General features: G+C 40.7%; 1 protein-coding gene across 7 annotated transcripts in view; it reads right to left on the reverse strand.

The window, feature by feature from the left end:
- Nucleotides 1–8963, reverse strand: part of neto1l (neuropilin (NRP) and tolloid (TLL)-like 1, like) — a 63998-nt gene extending 55035 nt beyond the window's left edge. For all 7 annotated transcript variants that reach the window (XR_011102842.1, XM_068709828.1, XM_068709825.1 and 4 more), the window contains exons 1-4: nt 8218–8963; nt 7257–7313; nt 7025–7159; nt 6397–6645 (exon numbers count right to left, since the gene is read on the reverse strand). Coding sequence is in view for 6 of the 7 variants with exons in the window: in XM_068709828.1 (XP_068565929.1) it covers nt 6397–6645; nt 7025–7159; nt 7257–7313; nt 8218–8245 (469 nt within the window). In the remaining variant the exon portion in view is untranslated. The remainder of the gene's footprint in view (nt 1–6396; nt 6646–7024; nt 7160–7256; nt 7314–8217) is intronic.
- Between the last annotated feature and the right edge of the window lie 10851 nt (nt 8964–19814).

A 19814-nucleotide genomic window follows, 5' to 3' on the forward strand; every position in this document is an offset into this window, starting at 1 on the left:
TTACCCAAATCTTGACAGATAAAAGCTTCAGAATAAGAGCTCTAACTCTCATCATCTCCTTGGCCATGCTGCAATGTATGTTTTGGCCAAATTCCCAAAAGCTACTTCTGTCTCATCATGCGTTGGTCGGAGGGTAGGTTCAATTCTGTCCTATATTACAGTAAATGATAACAATCATGAATTATGATATGCCTGCTGCCAGTCGGTTGAATGTCAGGGTCTTTAGGAGAATTCATTCTGGGAGTTCAGTGGATGCATTCGAACAAAAAAAAGGGACTCAAACATTTAAATGTCGGGTGTTGCCATTGGGAAATGTCTTTGGAGGCAGATGTGAAACTGGGAAGTTGCTGAACTTTCTGTTCTGCCCCGGCAATGGTGCTGCTGAAGTCAGTTCCTTCCAAGAGCGAAGGGTCAATCTCTACGGTTCAATTTCCATTTTGAGCCCATCTAGGTTCAATCTCATAGTCCTGCCTCCTTTATGATAGGCCCATATATCCTATTCTAGCAATAATCTTAAATGTCAATTGACTCATTTCATTTCAAAATGACTCTCAGTCCATTTCGAGCTTGGTTTGGGCAATAAGTGGCTTAGATCAATCAGTGTCATCTTGATCAGAAATAAAATAGTCATGGCCTGAATTCTTGATTGAAGAACAGTGGCAGTGCTACTAGAGGTGACTCAGGCAACATATGCGACTGAATGGGATGCCGACCAGCTTTCATTTGACTATTTCTTTCCACAAGGGGAAAAATAGGATGCTTTTTTTAATGTTTTTTTTATTTCACTATAGTGAATATGAGTTTGTGTTTGGCAAAAATTAGCATAATATTCACATTTAAATTCGTAAAAGTCCAAGATATTTAATCAAGCATTTTCCACAGTCCTCACCTGATAACCACTAAAATGATAAAAACATTAAATACCCCAAACTACACAAATACAAATTGAAATTAAATTTTTCTTGAAGCAACACAGTGAAGTCTTCCTGTTTCTTCTTTAAATGTATTGACAGAAAAGACGCAGCTGAAAAACTAATGGGCAACATGCAGTATTTTTTTTATCGCCTCACAATATTTGGAACAGTATCACTAGTCCTTGGGTCAAGGAAATGCACATATACTGCCCTAATCTCCAAAGACCAGCATCTGCCACCATCAGGTTTTGGCTCTGCACACAGCCAGTGATCAGAGTGCAGAAGCAAGAAGGGGACAGCTTGCAGCTTTTATTTGCTCTGGCTTTGGCTTGAGGTGCTGAAACACCACTTAATCTACCAGTCCACAGGGTTCTAAGGTCACGGCGCCCAAGGACGACCTGAAAAGCGAAATGCTGACCAAATCCCCCAACAGAATTGCACACAGAGAAATATACACGCCATGCTCCCTCCACTCTGTAATTCCCCTTTGCTTTTTATAGCATGTGTGAGAACATAGGGCTGTCACAATGTAATGCCTTGTCTTTGTCGCAGACCTCCGGAGATGATGTGAATCTACGGAGGGAAACTTCATGTGTGCTTTGAAGCTTGTATACGGTCAACGACACAGAGCTGAATTTGACTCATTATGCTTTGGTTCTGTTAGCACATAGACAGTGGCTCAATATCACACTTGCACCTTTATGTTGCCAAAATGTAAACTACTATTAAACTAAATTAATGTTCCAATTTGAATATGTTTGGGCAGAATAGTGACACAGGCAGACTGGATGAAACAATAAACACTAGAAATCATTCCAGCTTCTATTATGCAAATTCAACACATCCTTGGCCTTTGGCTTCCAGCCCTTTCCTACACCACTGCTCTCGTGGGTGGGTTGCTACTTCTATGCCAAGCTTCCCTCACTTAATTGATTGAGCTGCCTTTTATATGTGGACTTATGGAGCAGTGATGACTCCTGCCATACACTTACAGTAGGCTCTGCTTGATGCTTCAAAGTGCCATTAGGATAACGTGTCATGGTTAAATGTACTGCATCCGTGCATTTTGAAAGAGACACTAATGGTGCATCAATATGCACTTAAAGGAACAGTTTGACATTTTTAAAAACGCCAATTCACTTTTGTGCCAAGAGCAAGATGAGAAGCTGGATACCTTTTCCATGTCTGGATAGAATATATATTAACAGCCAGTTAGCTTAGCTTAAAGCTAGGACTGGAAACAGAACACAGCAAGTCTGGCTATTTACACCTGGTGTTAATATGTGATTTGTATCTGGATATTGACATTCAATCCACAGGCTTTTGCATTTACACCTGTATTATTGAGCACTCTCATTATCTTGATTCTTCCTGTATTGTGATCAGATCTCAATATGCTAGTTTTGGTCAGGCAGTGCTTGCAGACTTGTCAATAAACATGGCACAAACCAGTGTAGAAGTGTCCCTGTTTTTGTGAGGGACAATTTGCTAGCTACTGCTACGATCGTATCTTTTTTGCCAGGCTTGCTTGAGCTGTCCGGAAGGGGAGGAGTTGAGTGAGCTTTCACTTTACTGGATGGGTTTTCCTCTCAAAATAGCGGTCCCACTGTATGGATTGCATTTATACCTGGCTTAACCTTAAGGCTTAACCTGATCCAGATATGTGCATTTACAGCTTGCATTACCATGTGTTTGTCCTAATCCTGATCAAATATCCAGAATGCATGGTAATGCAAGGTGTTAATGGGTTGCAAATCTGGCTACTTAACATGCTATGTCTTGTTTGTTTAAGCCGCACAAAAATGGTGCTTTGGGAGCCCTAATGTGTCTGGTGGACAGAGTTATTTCCTCACTTTAGTGTAATACGCTCATTCAGTAAGGTAACAAACTAGAAGGTAGGAAAAATGTCACAAACGAGTCACTTGACAACAACACTTTGGGACGCAAACACCGGTCTCTAACACAGGTCTCTCTAGTGGTTGAAAGTCCGGTGTTTGACCCCTCCACCTGCTGTCCAGCCCACCACTAAATACTAGCTCTGACCTTTACATAGTCACCTGGGTGTGTTAAATTACTTCTGCGAGTCACAAATGCAGCCTGCCGGATGGCAGTCTCATCATTTAAAGTGTGTCTTTGTGGATGAATTAAGCAGATATGGGATAGTTGCACGCATGATTTTCACATATATATTGAAATGGTGACAAAAACAAGCTACAACGTAAAAAGAAGACTGCTGTAAAAGTTGTGTGACGCAAGAAAAGACCAAGCATGAGGCATCTGGGTGTAATTTGTTTGACAAATAAGTTGCGCATCACATCACTGGGACAGACAAGTTAATTTAGTGACTGTTCTGAGAGAATCTCTAGAGACTGTTAGACCAGCATCTCTTACTTCCTCTGGTGCCTCAAATAAACTGAATACATGGAATCTGCAGACTTTAAGTGGTTCACTGAAGTACCTCCACATTTAATATGACTCTGGATATTATGAGATTCTAGTCACTGCTTGTTCATCCACTGGCTTCTGTACTAACCACATTAGTCACCAGGAGCACAAGGCTCTGAGCAGACAGAATATTAAGAGGAGGCATGAGAGTTTTTATCACTCTGCTCCTAAAATGACAGAGAGAGAAAGGGAGTAAGAGAAGCTGATTCATGTCACCTTTGTTGCCTCTTTTTTCTCTTCCATTCATCAGAGGAGGGCTGTGTGACTTAGCATGGTTTGCAGAGCAGCTGCAGATGTGAGACACTATTCAAGGATTCGAGTATCAAGTCAAGTGAATTCAGGACTTTTATCTCCTTTAATTATGCAAATCATATGCCACAGATATTTCCTATCAAGTCAAGAGGTAGGTTTCTTTTTTCTTTCTTCTCAGCACATTTTCAATGAGACTCCCAGGAGAAGCAGGCAGAAGGCAGAAGAAACAATACTTCAACTGCGCATTTCAGAAAATGTAGTCTGGGTGCTTTATCTCTGACTATCAAGGGCTGGAAATAACAAATTATCTTTCATCTGTGTTGCAGTATTTTTGGTAGTGACGTTTCTTGCAAAATGCCTACTGTACTTAAATTTCTATTGAAGACATCCATTAGAGAAGCCAGTTTTGCAGATTATCCCTAATGTAATGTATATGTCAACACAAAAATACAGTTGTATTAAATGCTTATATTTATTAAAGAAGTAGTTCAACATCTTGGAAAAAATGCTTATTAAAGTTAAGATGAAAATACCGACGATAATGGTGTGAAGCTACACCACCTGCAGCTGATTAGCTAGCCAGATAACCATTATACACACAGTCTGTGCATTCATTTCTAGCCAACGTCTATGTTGCTGATAAATGGGCTCTTTAGGGGGGATCAACACGGTCTGCACAAGAGGTTGAATGATGCAAAGTGAAAGTGAAGAGAAAATATGGTTCGCTTTCTGTCTGGTAGGCAGATTAGCCTTAGTTTACAGTCTTAGTGCTAAGCTAAGCTAACTAGCTGCTGTAAGTAGCTTCATTTTTACTGTGCAGACCAGGCAACAACCTCTGGTTCTGAAAAGTGAAGCCAATGCGGAAGTGCCTTAAACTTGCAGTCTCTCTACTGACCAGCAGGTGGCGACTCCTCCGGTTGCAAAAAGATGTCCGATTGTATAGAAGTCTACGACAAATTGACTCTACTTCTCGCTTGATTCATTACCTCAGTAAACATTGTAAACATGAGTTTATGATCCCAATCGCCAGTTTCAAGTCCTCTTTAATACAGCATGATGTCCATTTAGTAAATTATGGTTCCATTTAGAGCAAAATTGACCATAAAGCAAGGTATGCTTTGAGGTGTGGCTACCTTGTGATTGGAAGGTTGCTACCGCTACCAGAGTTGTCTACGGTGTCTCTACCTCACTCCTCCACAGTCCAAATTTGGTCACTTCCGTTCACTGGTTGCAAAAAAAACAACAAGATGGCGACGCCCAAAATCCAAACTCAAGACTTCAAAACCGCAGTCCACAAACCAATGGGTGACAACGCGCTGACTACGTCCACTTCTTATATACAGTCTATGGTACAGACATGAGTGTTACTCAATCTTCTAATCTAACTCCTGGTAAAAGAGTGAATAGGCGTATTTCCCAACATGTTGAACTATTTCTTTTATGGTAGCCTATAGTTGAGCTAAAACACCAACCATCCAATTATATTATTGTCTGGTAAATGTTTAGGTACTCAACTAGCCTTGCTGCTAAAGAGCTCCAAGTAGCCTTACACATACATAATGTAAAATAAGTCAAACTTAAAATCAAAGTTGATAAAGCTTATGTGTAGAACACAGCTGCAGGTTCAGAGATTCATGTCTCAGCAGACAACAATCTCTATAACACAGAACATATCCATGCCTGACACTCTCTTGATTTTTGTGCCAATATATATTTTGCTTTTCCCCCCCAACTCCTCACTGAAATGCATGAGAAATATTGTAGCTGACAGTTTAGTTGTGTGACGCTTTTACTCTGAATGCTTGGAGCTACAGCAGCTTTACCTTAGAGTAGTTTTTCATAAGCAATTTAACTTCTACTACAGTAGCAGTATTTCTTCTTTATTCCTCAGTAGACTGCACTTCTTCACTAAGTTCCCATGAAGAGCTTCAGGGTCCTGATGTCTTGAAAACAGCACACACACACACACACACACACACACACACATACACACACAAATTTAGAGATAAATCTATAGTCCCACTTCATCTCGATAGTTCTCTTTTCAATAGCCTGTCGCTATTAGCATGTTTTGTCAGGTGAAAGGTTGACGTACTGCATAAGTGTTTATCATATAAACAACTCAAATCTCGGATGATAAAATACCACTGAAGGTGCAGTAGATGTGGAGACAAATTGGCATACTGTTCATGCTTTCTGGCACTGCGCCTTTCAATGCTCTAACACACTAAAAAAGTCAACCGTGTTATTAGTCCCAGTCGAATATACGTGATGGAATATTAAATCGTGGTTATGCCCTGATTCCTTGTCATCGACCCTCATGCTTCTTCAGTAATGGGATCTCAACCGAAGATGAGGCAAATTAAGAAAGCCGAGGTTTTACACATAACCGTAATTGCCACGATTGTGTTGGACAATACCGATTAGTTTGCTACGCTCTCTCTGCTTCTTCCAGCACTTTCAACTGTGGAGTGGTGCTGCTGAACTGAATTAAAATCTGAGCTGCTTCACATCAGTCCAGCTATAGAGAGAGAGGAAATAACAGCCTTGCCAGTCACAAGAGTGTCCTAGCCAATGACAGTAAATTGCCAATGGAAATACTTAGTGTGTGCAGACAGACAATCAATAAAATTGCAAGAGGCTCCCACAAGGGCGAATGTCCTGGATGATGTTTGTTACTCATTTGGAGCCCTGCTGTTAGGGCCACAAAGCACTGACGTGCTCACAAAGAAAGAAGTGAATTGACAAGAGCAGCAAGAGGCGAAACAGCAACAAAAACATGTACCTGCAGTGAAGTTGTAACTTGCTGAAAATCCCACCGCTTCCAGTTCACCATCCGTAACAAATTTTATCCACAGATATCGGCCGCTACTCCTGATATCAGGCGGGCTGTGCTGACCGCAGTACCGTCCGAGAATCGGGGAGAAGCCAAACGGTCCATCCCGAACCTCGATGTTGTCAAATTTACATTCCCAAGAGGACTCGATTGAATAATTCTCCTCAAAGTGTAGATCAATACACTGCCTTGGGGGTGCTGGAAGACAATACAAATAATTAGCACCTAGCACAGAGGAGGGAGTGAAATATTAGTCATGCTTTCATTGATGAAGGTTCAACTTGTTTCATTATCAGCACGCCCACACACTCAATACCGCAAGATCTGGCTGTTAGTCAATTTATCTCTAAAACACCCGATCTGTGATAGTTAATGGCCTCCACATTCACTTTGGTGATTGTATTAACCTGATTATCAGCACTGAACAATCAAATACCCCCCTCCTAATGTGAAAAAAATACCAGCCTGTCTAATAAACCAACAAACCGCATCACTCTCTAAGGATAAACCCAAGAAATGCTTTAGCTTTAGAGAACAAATAGCTGAATTGCATTGCTTCTTTAAAGACAATATTTACCTTCAAGGATGTAAACACACTCTGTGTCTGGGGGGTATTTGTTTGGGTAATTGGGAGAAGTGAAGAGCCCTCCTTCTGGTTCTTTCACCCACGTTCCACATTGACCTGCAGGCTTCACTCCAGAGTTGTTCTTCACTGAAGATACAGCAAAGAGAAAAGAAAAAAAAGTCAAAGATTAAAGCTTTGAAAAGAGGATTTTTGGGGAGTCAAGGCTGTGGTGATTGGGGATTACCTGAAGTATCCTTCCTTGTTGCTCCAGACAACCCAAGTATGAGAAGACTTGCAACAACTGTAAGAACAGAAAGACACATGCATTTTGACTGAGGACATGCACAGATGTTTTTTTCTCTGTAATTTCCTTTGTTTTGTGCACAGCTTCATTTCAGCTGAGGGAGGGTTGAGTCAGCAATGGCACATTTCAGGTTTTAGTTTACATGTACTGCACATCAGCAATATGCTAATCAAACCTGTGCCTGACTGTGACCTTAAAAATCCCCAAACAGCACACAATAACCAAAATAATTGCAATAACCGGTCATTATTCACATCTTATCAATTATGATAATGTTTTACATGTAATGTAAAAAAATGTAAACTGTTATAATGCTTATAGACTCCGACTAGCTCAGAACTTAACCTCTATAGGCAGTACAGTAAATCTGTGTAGACACTTAATCTGAATGACTTATTTGTAGTCTTTGTAGCCAAAAACCTTAACCAAAAAAACTACAAAAACAATGGATTTTAATGGGTAGTATAAAAAAGATAAAGAAATTACTCAAATTTGACCAAAAAAGTAATTAAATTAATTAACAAAAAAAAAAAAATGAACAATTACCAAAATATATTAAAAATTATGAATATCACAAAAGATATGAATACAAACTTCACAAGAAATAACTATAAATTAAAAAAATAACAAAAGAAGACCAAAACATGACTTACAATTCCAACTTATAGAGTGACCTTCAACACTGAGTTTACAGGTTGCTGATTGCAGTGCGTCTGTATCACCTCATGATATTTAATGTTTTCACACCATGCTCCTATTTTGAGTGAAATCTGTTGCTCTGATATTCAGCGTCCTTTAACGCCGATTAAAGGATAAGTACACTTCTCTTTCGTTAGGGTACAAGCACGCGATACGAGCTTTGAGCAAAGTGTGCTTCAGCCGATGAACACGGATGTCTTACCGTGATGGAAGCTGTGCCCATGTACCATGTCTGTTCCTTTCACAAACGGCTTCAGACTCAACTAATTCCATTTAGATTTAGGAATACTTGAAGAGAAAAAAAAGATTGAGATGAGAGTTTCTGAAAATTCACTCCGGGAAACTGCTCATATCATGCAATCTTTCGGCGAAACAACAAAAAAAAAGCAAATCTACTCCTTAATTAAAATCTTCAGAGGAAAACAAAATATCCTTGCAGATGAACTAATCACCAGTTTCATATAAAACCAAAAACAGTTCTAAACACTCGCCCGATTTCCATCCAAGCGTTTCTAATACCCTTTGGTGCTTTTGATGCACTGAAAGGATTAATAGTCCCGTCATCAGCCCTTCTCTAATCGCTCCACCTTTGCAATCTTCTTTGGGGAAATACCAGGGACAGCGTTTTGTCCTCTTTGGTCCCTTTATCAGGAGAGGGGATCCTTCAGGGGCATGTGGAACCACGCAACACTCATCCCTGCGGCGTTTTCTTCACTCCTTTGCGGTGCGTAAAATCCCTTGGAAAACACCGGCTCGGCAAAAAAATAATAATATATATATATATAATTAAGTGGGTTTTCGTTTGAGTTCCATGTGTCGCTTCTGCTCCAAAAGCTGTCAGTGTTGCTCCGAGTGCATCCCGCTGCCTGGCTTCTGTCAACTGGAGAGTCCCCGTAGCCAGTCCGGAGTTGATGTACGATCTCCCTCCTCCTTCCGTTCATTCAACACTACGGCCGTCCAATGCGCCACAGTCCCCACGTACTTCTGAGGCACGCATTGAAAACTTCTCCAGGACACGACTTCATCTGCGCGCGCGTACACACACACACACACACACACACACACACACACACACACACACACACACACACACACACACACAAGCACCAGAGAGTAGAGAACGGAGCGTTTATGTGTGTGTATGAGTGTGTGCTGGAACAATGTAAGCACGCGCCGCAGAATTAATTTCAGTTCGTGGAAATCTGCCGCGCAATGGAGCATGGAAAGGTAAGCAGAGAAAGGCAATGATATACGAAATGGAATAAACAAGCACGCAGACATACATGTCCGAGAGCGAGTTCCATCAGCGTGATCAAACAAGGAAAAGGGTGCAGAGTTATGTTGGAATAATGTGGTGCTAATATTGTTAGCTTTAGAAGCATCAAAGCACGTCTTTCACCCTGCGTTTGCTCCTCCACAGTCAGAGCTTTGTTTCTGGTTAAAACCCATAATGATCTCGTTGTTGCATTTGGGATGCACACTAAAATGTAGCCAAAGTGCCACGCACCTCAAGGTTATCATGGTTGAGAATGTTCCTTACCGCGCCATGTTTCCAATTTCTACAAGGAATGGAGAGGTAAAGTGAAAAAGGCATTTATTTTTCTCAGAAATAAAAGAGGACAAAGACCCATTACTTCCCTGAAGTGTGAGCATCAGGATGTATGTATTGTGTAGCCGCTCTCACACCTGATGACAAAGCTGATCAGAGGGTGCCCAGGGACAAGTCAGGGGCTCAGGCTCCCAAAATAGTCTTGGCACCCAGCAGACAATATCCATCTTCACATACTCCTGCTGCAGAGGCAATCTTGGACTCAGTTCCCTGTGTGTGTATCCTGATGGTACTGGTTAGGGTACGCTGGACAATTTGAATCAGAATTTGAACTTCCAATGACTTTCTCTCTTTTCTGTCTCTCTCCTCCTCTGTGTGTTTTTTTTTAATAAACCCTCTTGAGATTTCTTAGATAAAGACGCACTATTGTCTCTAAAGTCCTCCTCTTAATTACATCCTGCGATTGGCCCGTTATCACCACTCTTAAAGTGCTTGGTTCTACAGGTAATGCAGACTTCAGAGGGGCCATGGTGACTTCCAGAATACGTGTGGGAGTGGGAAATCTCAGAAGTCTTTTCAACTAATAGGCTCCTGCTAATCTGTTATACAGAGTGATTTAATGGACTTGGGATTTAGACCCCCCCCCCCCCCTCCCAAACACAAGAACTGAAGCTTAGCCAGTCACTTTCTTTCTACTGTACAATCCACTCTCATAGAGCTCGAAGCCCACAGTGTAGCACGGCTCACACTGGTTTCTCCAAAATTCCACAAACACACCAGGGCTGAAAAGAATTTAAAATGTCAATTTCTCTCCAAAGCCTATTATAGATCTCACAGTCTGTGGGGACTTCAGCAATATCTGTGCCAAAACACAATGCAGTGCCCGAAGCTTGTTATTGATTAACAGTGGTGCTGTGATGTCCGACAACGTTATGAGCACAACACCACACGTTTCTGATGGGTAAACTCTGAGATAAAACAGCAGAGCTATATGGGAATTATTCAAATGAGGCTTATCGGGCCCAATGTCTGCAACAGTAGCCCTGGTGAATTTAACAGCAGCCCCTGGTTTAGCTCTCCGCCATGTATAAACTGTCTGTTTGACTGAGTGGCACCGAGGCAGTGGAAGCATCTCAGAGAATAAATTCAGTCAACGGCAGCCTCAAAGTCTGTCATTTTTAGTGAAGGAAGTCTATTATTTGGCTGGCGATATCCATTGTGCTGTTCCGGCCTCACCTAAATTCGTAATTGTTATCAGTTTGGGGAAATGAGACATCCATGCAGGCCGGGAACCATATGTTTGCAGCACACACCACTACATGGACAGGTAAACACATCGATACTTTACACACGCACTGTTCTGTTTTATTTGAGTTACATCTCCTGATGGCTCATCGTCTCAGCCTCTCGGACCATCAGCACCAGTTCCCCCTTAAGGCTGCGTTCTTTCCCCTCTGCTCTTCTCCCTGTACACCAACAGCTGCACCTCCAGTCACCAGTCCGTCAAGCTCCTGAAGTTTGCAGATGACACCATCCTCGTTGGACTCATCTCTGGTGGGGATGAGTCCGCCTACAGGTGGGAGATTGACCATCTGGTGACCTGGTGCGGTCTGAACAAGGATGCACTTCCTGAGGCAGCTGAAGAAATTCAACCTGCCAAAGACAATGATGGTGCACTTCTACACAGCCATCGTTGAGTCCATCCTCTGCTCCTCCATCACGGTCTGGTATGCTGCAGCCACAGCCCAAGGACAAGGGAAGAGTGCAGCGCATCATTCGCTCTTGCGAGAGGGCGATCGGCTGCAATCTGCCGTCCCTCCAAGACTTGTTCACTTCAAGGACCCCGAAGCGAGCGAGAAAGATTGTAGCCGACCCTTCTCAACTAGGACACAAACTGTTCGAGACCCTTCGATCTGGCAGGAGGATGTGGTCCATCAGGACCAAGACCTCACGCCACATGAACAGTTTCTTCTCGTCTTCAGTTGGGCTCATCAACAAAGCCTGGGACCCCCACTGACTCTGACATCCCCAGGACAGTTTCCTATCGGTCACTTCCCTGCACATCCCTTCTAGGATTCTTATTTAAATACACTCGACACTTTTACATTACACTTACATCTCACTTGTTTATAGTCCTATTATCTGTTCATTCATGCACTTTATTTTATATTTCACTTTATTTTATAGTTACTGTAAATTTGAATATGTTTCTACTTTTTGCACTGTGTTGATTGTTTAATGTCATGCACCAACCGTCATGTCACATTCCTTGTATGTGCAACATACCATGGCAATAAACGGTTCTGATTCTGATTCAAGCTTCAATTTAATTACCACAGTTTCCCCGGCTTGTTTTCCCAAACATCAAGCCTCATAAGCTTCACTTAAGCATGCAAAAGAGCGTTCGCAACAAGTACATTATCCTGTAGCATATACAAAACAGCAAGTACTTCGTGATTGCATCCTGTTCATTTGGCTCAGACCTGATGAGCAAATTGGGCATTCACCTCCTACCCTATGTCATTCTAATGGCACTGCCAGTGCTGTTTCTTTTCGTCAGTCTAACAGCGCTAAAGCGGATAAACACTTAGGCTAATGCCTCCTGCCCGGTGGGACTCAAATTAACCTTATTAGTGATGCATTGAGCAGTTTGTTGACCTAAAAAAAAACACCATTTATTTGTCATTCAAAGCGCCTTGTAGTTCATTAAGCAGGACCCAGTTACAAGAAAAGGTTGCACCGACCGTGGTTGGATTTTGAGCTGCTCTTTATGCTACATTAGCTGTCTGGGTCTCTGGTGATAGACTGCCTTTATCCCGGCCCTGCACCTGGAGCCAGTCAGAAAATAATTCCATCAGTAGATGGCCCATAAACTACCTGTGGCTTCATTTTTGTTGAGGTGCCATTGTTAGTCTGCAGTGCAGCATGCCATTATAAGCCTGTACTCTCTCCCACACTCGCTCTCAAAACTTTTTTTTGTGCAAAATGACACATGGTTCAAGAGAAGTATACTTAAAATAAAAAAAATAAAATATATAATGTATTTGTCAGTTGTGCAACGTTTATGTTGGACAACTAAATCCCATTATAGTGGAATAACATTATAGTCGGGTTGTGGCAAAAAAAAAAAAAAAATTCTAATCGATTAATCTGCCAATTATTTTATAAATTAATTAATAAATGTTTTGGTCTTAAAATGGCCATCTTAATTTCCCAAATCCCAAGTTAATGTCTTAAAATTGCTTGTTTTGTCTGATCAACAGTAAAATATATATATATATATATATATAATTTAATATCTCAGAGATAAAGACGCCCAGAAAATAGTCACATTTTAAAAGTTGGACCATTATAATTTGTTTAGCCCCTTTATATAAAAAAATATATTTAGAAAGAATAATTTATTAATGATCGATCAACTAATTATTTCAGCTCTAAACTGTAGATTCATGAAGGAGATATATGCAAATACTAATAATTAACTAAACAAATTGTAACACATTGAACAAAAGTGCAATTGGTGCACATTGATTTCACTGAGTTCAAACAGTCCACATATGTTATAAAACATCCAGAAGGTCAAACACCTGCGCACACCATCTCATTTACAGACGTCGGCAACGTGACCTTCAGTGGAGAATTTTAAATGCAAGGACACAATACAATGTAAATATACACTGTCAATAGAATACTTGTTGAGGCAGGGATTTCTGGTTTGAATGCACAGTCAGAAAAAAAAAAAAAAATGGACACTTGTTACATCTATAAGTTGCCCAGTGTTGCTAATGTTGATGACTAAAATCATATTTTGCAAGATAAACTCCAATTTTGGTTCTAGCATACATTCCTTTGAGGAATTCAAAGTGCTCGATGCTAATTTCACTTTGAACTGCTCCACATTCATCTCTCTCATGTCTCCTCAATGCAGCAACTCATCTGTCAATCACTGTGGCTTTATCCATCCAGCAATTAATCTCAGCCCAAGAGGGGCAGCTGCACTGTCTATGAACCTAAACGTCTGCTGAATTGCTACGCCTGGTCTGCAAATTTCTGCTCTAGTTATAGTATGGCGAGTAACTATATGAGATGGCATTTTTTAAAGCACTGTTCAGCAGATCTTTAGTCCTCGTGTTTCCTTTGCACGTCTTTCACTTTTTCCTCCTGTCCATATAACTGGGGAAACAGTGACTTGCTGCTTCACAGGTGTCCTGGATTTGAGCTAACATACCCTCTGCGATCTGTTCTGTGTATGAAGTCCCGAGCCCCTGAGTTAAACTGAGCGTGTGAGTCATCAGTTGACCTCATTGGCCACTTGGTAGGGGTGCCATAGACACTGTGGAGTGACACTCTGTGGGCCATAACACCCCTGATGGAGGAGTTAGAGTCACTAATGTCATACTGCTACCAAAACGCAGATTCTTTTGGGTTGAGGCCAGATTCACAGACGGCACTGATTGTTTGCTTACAGCATCCAACAAACCATGGTACCAACAGAAGAGTTATTTTCTTCTCCTCATTTAGCTTGTTGATCTTTTGAACTAATATGCATTGCACATACATCAGCAAACAGCTACATAATGACACATAGCTGTTGTTTGATGAGTCATACTCATAGTGCCCACATTTACTTTGATTTGTATTTAACTCTGAGTTACCAGTGCTGAGGGTGCCGCTGCTGGTTGCTGCTGCAGGAGGGGCATCTTGTCAGGCCCCCTAAAACACAGGTCTTAAGTGGCCATTCAGAATGTACCAAGTGCCCACACGTCATCAGATTTAGTTCACTTCTTTACACTATAAGTGTGTTTTGGGGTAATTGTTAAACTATTCATACTGGATATGTCCTGTTTTGTTTTGTTTGTGGATTAGGTGGTAGTGATTGTCTTTGCTTTTCCAAAAAAGTATTCCGCAGTAAATACTGATTTTACCCAGGGCATATTAGCTTTAGCCGCAGCCTTTTATCATTTTATTAGTTATTTTGGACACAGAGTTTTCAACCTGCTAGGAGAGTTTTAGCGATAGCATTAGTTTGACAAAAAAAAAACAGGTAATCAAATCCGCTATAGATATCGTCATTTCAGCTGGCAAACTCAGGTCAGTGGTGCAAAGTAAGCATTTTTGTTTACATTTGTGTGAAATCAGTTCTATTGTTTCAATCAATTCATTTTAAGTGGAAAATTTGATTCAGTTTTTTGTTTTTATATTCACACCCCCTCCGTATTCTGTGGAAGTGTAAACATGTAATTCATCCCCTGTTCAAGGAGCCCCACTGCACACTAGCCTGGATAGAGATCGCTTCTGCTGAAATGCCAGGTGGGCTCTGTGTAGTGGTTAGAATGACCTTTTATACTGGCCAAAATGTTTGAAGACACAGCTCAGCTGCTAAAATCCTCTCACCCTTTAACATCCCACTCCGTTTCCACACCGTCAGGTACCGCCGTGTCTTTCGTGGTACATTTCAGTCAGTTGAACTGCAGTCAGCGATGTGGCTCTTGAAAATGTCACAGTGAAGTGTATGTTCACTTTGAGGAAGTAAGTCAGGATTATATAGGTGGTTTTGGTTGTGAAGAATAACATTCAGTGGGGTTCATTTCTTTCAGCACTATAACACACAATCTACACTGTACATTTTCAGTTATGTAACATAACTTGACTTTCCAACAAGAGCTTTCTTCATCTTCCTTACAAGCACTGCTGGGTTAGAAGCTGTGTGATGTGAAAAGTCCTAACCTACTCATTGATATGTGAAGTCAAGTCAGTGGTGTGTGACTAATTCAGTTTTCTGGGGCACAGGGCAGCAGTTAATGTCTATAATGGAAGGAATGGTTTTGTCAAAGTGAAAGAGGAAAGTTTCACTTTGAAGTTTGATCTTGCGAGTTTTATTTTGTAGAGAAGACTATCTGCACCCAAACAGCAGAAGGCACCGAGTTAAAAAAAGTCATCTAGCTATCGCTGTTGTGGATGTTACGTTAATCTTTTGTGTTTCCTGCATTAATAAAAGCAGCTTTCTTTCAAAAGTATCCAATACTTGCAGAAATGCTATTTCTCTGCTTAAGTTCTAAAGTGTTTGTCCAACATGAATTACAAGAGACACAAGAATGAGCGGAATCCAAAATCAGTCATTTTCTCTCACATTCTTGTTGTGAATGGCTTAACGGGTTAAATTTCCCAACTCCTTATTGTCATACACCAACCCTGTCTCCTCAAATTAACATTCATACGTGTGTTTTGCCAAATACTGTTCGAGGCAATTGTGATTGCTGCCTTGATTAAATTCAGTGAAAGAAGATACAGACATCAGTTGGCCCATGATGGAAACAACCATAATCAGACCAAAGATGTTGTGAAATGAACCAAGTAGGCCTAACAAGGAAACTGTATCGGTAAGCTTATTGTCAAATCAGTTAGACCTTGTCCCAGATGGCAGCAGTCAAAGATCAACATTAAAGTTCAACAGGAAGTACATCACAGTAATTAATCTAGTAAATATACATATGCGCAAATACATTTTGTGAAATCACAAAAGATACTTTTGCGACGCTGTTTTGCTTGTATATTTATATTAATGTGGCATTTAACGGAGGTGTTTATTTATTCTTACACAAATAAAAAACAGCAAAAACGCATGAATGCATTCATATCTATAAATAAAACGACAAACTAAAGGACATGGTAGCATATGGATCCATGAGTTAGTCGACCTGCGCAAATGTTGCAATATGGCAGTTAAATAATTAATATCTAAGGCAGATCTTGCCATATTGCCCTACTCTCATACGTATACACTTCATGAGATGCTGGTAAGCATTATCTTCCTTTGATCTAATATCTGAATTAACTGATTCTGTGTTACATTTTCTCTATGAATAGCTGACACACACACACACACACACACACACACACACACACACACACACACACACACACACACACACACACACACACACCAGCTATTCATAGAGAAAATGTAACACAGAATCAGTTAATTCAGATATTAACCTAGCATATACACTGAGATAATGGTCTATATCTATCTATCTATCTATCTATCTATCTATCTATCTATCTTCTCAGTGTATATCACCATTCATTCGAATGAGAAACAGGTTGGATATGTGTAGGGTCAACATTTTAGCCAGCAGCATTCATTTTATTTTTGACTTAAATTATAAAAACGGAATTAAAAAAATAAATAAATATGATTTTGTGGTCAACAGTGTTTCACAGCAGTGTAGCGTCACATTATCTGTATAATTCGCATGTACTAGGCTATTTGTCAACTTTATTGCATTCTTTCCATTAGGCCTGTTGGTGTTATCGCATCACTGCAGCTCTGACACAAATGCTGGAGCACTAGGCAGCAGAAGAGAGGATAAAAAAGATAGTGTAGCGGAGGAAAATAAAGGAGAGGATGTGGGGGAAGGGTAGAGGAGAGAAGAGGAGGGAGATGATTAATGATGACTGTGGAGAAGATGGCCAAGGTGGTTAGTGAAATTAACAGAGGCTTAGCCAACAGCAAACCACAGGGAGTAGAAGGCATACTCAGTTCCAGCGTGTGCGCAGTTATGAACAAATACATATGCATTTTATTATGACAATTTTTCAAACAAGTTGTCCGTGATTTCAGGCAGAAGTAAGTTTCTCAATTCTAGGCAGCAACCATCAGTAAAGCAAACTGAAATAACAATTGTCCCTCGTATACTTAATGTAGCTAACTGGTTAATTATCGTTTGCTCCACGAGTTGATACAAAAAGTTGTCCAGCTGACTTGTTCTGAAATGAGAACTTAATGTGCACTGGACAGCTTCCTACATATGGTAAAAGAGTGAGGCTAAAGCTACAGGATGAGCACACGCTGATTAACTATGTAGAGGACATGGACTTATAAGAGCACTGCAGGGCAGCGCTAGTTAGCGCAGGAACACGAATAGAAGAAATGTTGAATGAGAGACTGCATTTGTCACGACTCAGGAAATGTAGGATTTGACCCGGACGCAGACAAAGCAGGCAGACATACATCAGTTCAGTGATTTAATAAAAAGGTATATATAGGCTTACTGGCAGGTTCAGGAATCATGAGGTCAGCAAGGGTAAAAATTGGTTGACAGTCCAAACAGGCAAGCAAATCTGACAAGCAGGCAAGGGACTCCAAAACAGGCAGGCAACACATTTCAGAATTCAGGTTTCCTGTAACTAGCCATGGAAAACAGCAGCCAGAAAGGACAGGCAGGATCACAGCTTTGACGAACTGGCAAGCAGTGGGTGGAAAAGGGCCGGTTATATACTGCGGGGCTGATGAGTAAAGTAAGAACAGGTGTGAAGGTGGGAGGGGATCTGTCAGGTGAGCCAGAATTGGCAAGAAAGAGTAACCAGTGGATGGCTTGAGGATGGCAGGTCTGGGGAGTGAGGGGAGAGCACACGGCCTGGGGGGAGTGAGCAGGGCCGGGGAATGGGATAGAGAGCCAGGCCAGGCAAAACAAACAACCAACTAGAAAGTCTTCATGATAGCATTGAGTTGAACCGGTAACCCTAGTAAGTAAATGTATCTGTTCAAATGTAGTTAGCTAATTATTGGGTGCTTGACTTATAAGCTTTGGTCTCGTGGAGAAATCCAAGATTTAGCTTTTTCCTTTGGAGATTTAATGAGTCTAATGTAAACATTGCACTTTCTTTGGTGAGGTGTCATCACACGAAAGCTCCAAATCCATTGAAATAATCAACAAATTGGAATGAACAAACAATCAATGAGGAAAGAAATCCCTTTAAGCTGCCCTCTAGAAAATCAATAATTGTAATTGTGCTGCGAGACACATAATTCTGGAGTTTGAATCAATCTTTTCAGCATTCAACGAAAGCTCATCACAAAAGCAGCTGGACCCCCTCGCACTGGAGGAGTATAGTGCTGTGTCAGTAACATGCAATTTTTTCTTGCTAATTAAGGTATTAAGTGCTCAGAGGCTACTCTGATGTTAGAACAAAACGTCTAAAACCCACACATCAGACAACTAATGAACATCTGAGCAGTTAAGTGGAAAAGATTTGTAATTGTGTTTTTAATACGAGAAGGAAATTATCACAATACACTAACAAAAATGCTTTCCCTCTAAATATAAGCTACATAAGTCTGATTATCATTGGATTTTCCAAATAGAATGCATTAACCCAATGCACCAGTGCTGCAAGTAACTTCATACTCATGAGAGCAATACAGTGTCATGTGTTTACTATTTGATTTTAGAGGTGGCAATGAATTAATGTAAAAGGTTATTTGTTAATTGCTGATTAGGGCTGACTGTTGCTGTTTCTCCTGTCTGAAGGCTGTTTGTCCTTCATATTGACAGCTCAGAACCCAGGAGACAGCAGCGGTGGACCACAGTTGACGAATTGATGTCACTAAAGACTGAATGTTTCCAGTAGTTGAGTGCTGATAGATAGGTCAAGCCACATGGCTGCAGCGCAGGCCATTGGGGACTCTGCACTAATGGTGTGATTATTTGCAGGCATGCAGTCAGAAGTTTCTAATTAAATGTTTAGGCTTAGACAAACAACCTTTTTTACCGCTTAATTCATCTCCTTCAGTGGTGTGATTTGGGCAACAAGCACATAACAAGACAAGGGGGGAACGCACACAATATCCCACCATGACCTCACAGAATATTCTGATGATTATGGCCCAGTTAAGGCTGATTTTACAAAAGCTTTTCTAAAAAAAATGAATACAATTTGCACTTTTTTCCTTTTATTTTGCTGTTACAGAAATGGTAAGGTTTAAAATGATGAGGTATGCATGAAAAATAATCAGACTATCACAAGATACTCTTACTTACAAAAGTACAAATAAAGCTCTGCTAGCAATCGCCCAGCAACTTTTTGGCACTAAATTGAATTAAGCCTCAAGTACAATGTAGGTAATCCCAAACACAACTTCCGATAAGCTCCATAAATTCATTTTATTTGACTCATTATAGAAGTTCTGAATTGGGTGATATTTGGCAGAAATAATAACAAACCTTTGCAAATAATCTGAGCACAAAGATGACATAACAACACATGTCTGGAGGTGCTGTAACATGGCTACTAAAAGAGCAGAGAAGGACACACAATGCGATGGAAAGCTTCATGTGCAGCCACTTTTCTAGCACTTTATTAGAATTAAAGATTGTATGGATTACTTTTAAAAACACAACAAACTGACATTTTGACTTCCTAAATGTCACACCACGGCCAGTCTCTCTCTTTCCACGTGGAGGTTA

Source organism: Cebidichthys violaceus, unplaced genomic scaffold, assembly GCF_023349555.1.
Source record: "Cebidichthys violaceus isolate CVI_PGR_0920_01 unplaced genomic scaffold, fCebVio1.0.p SCAF_15, whole genome shotgun sequence".
Taxonomy (NCBI): Eukaryota; Metazoa; Chordata; class Actinopteri; order Perciformes; family Stichaeidae; genus Cebidichthys; species Cebidichthys violaceus.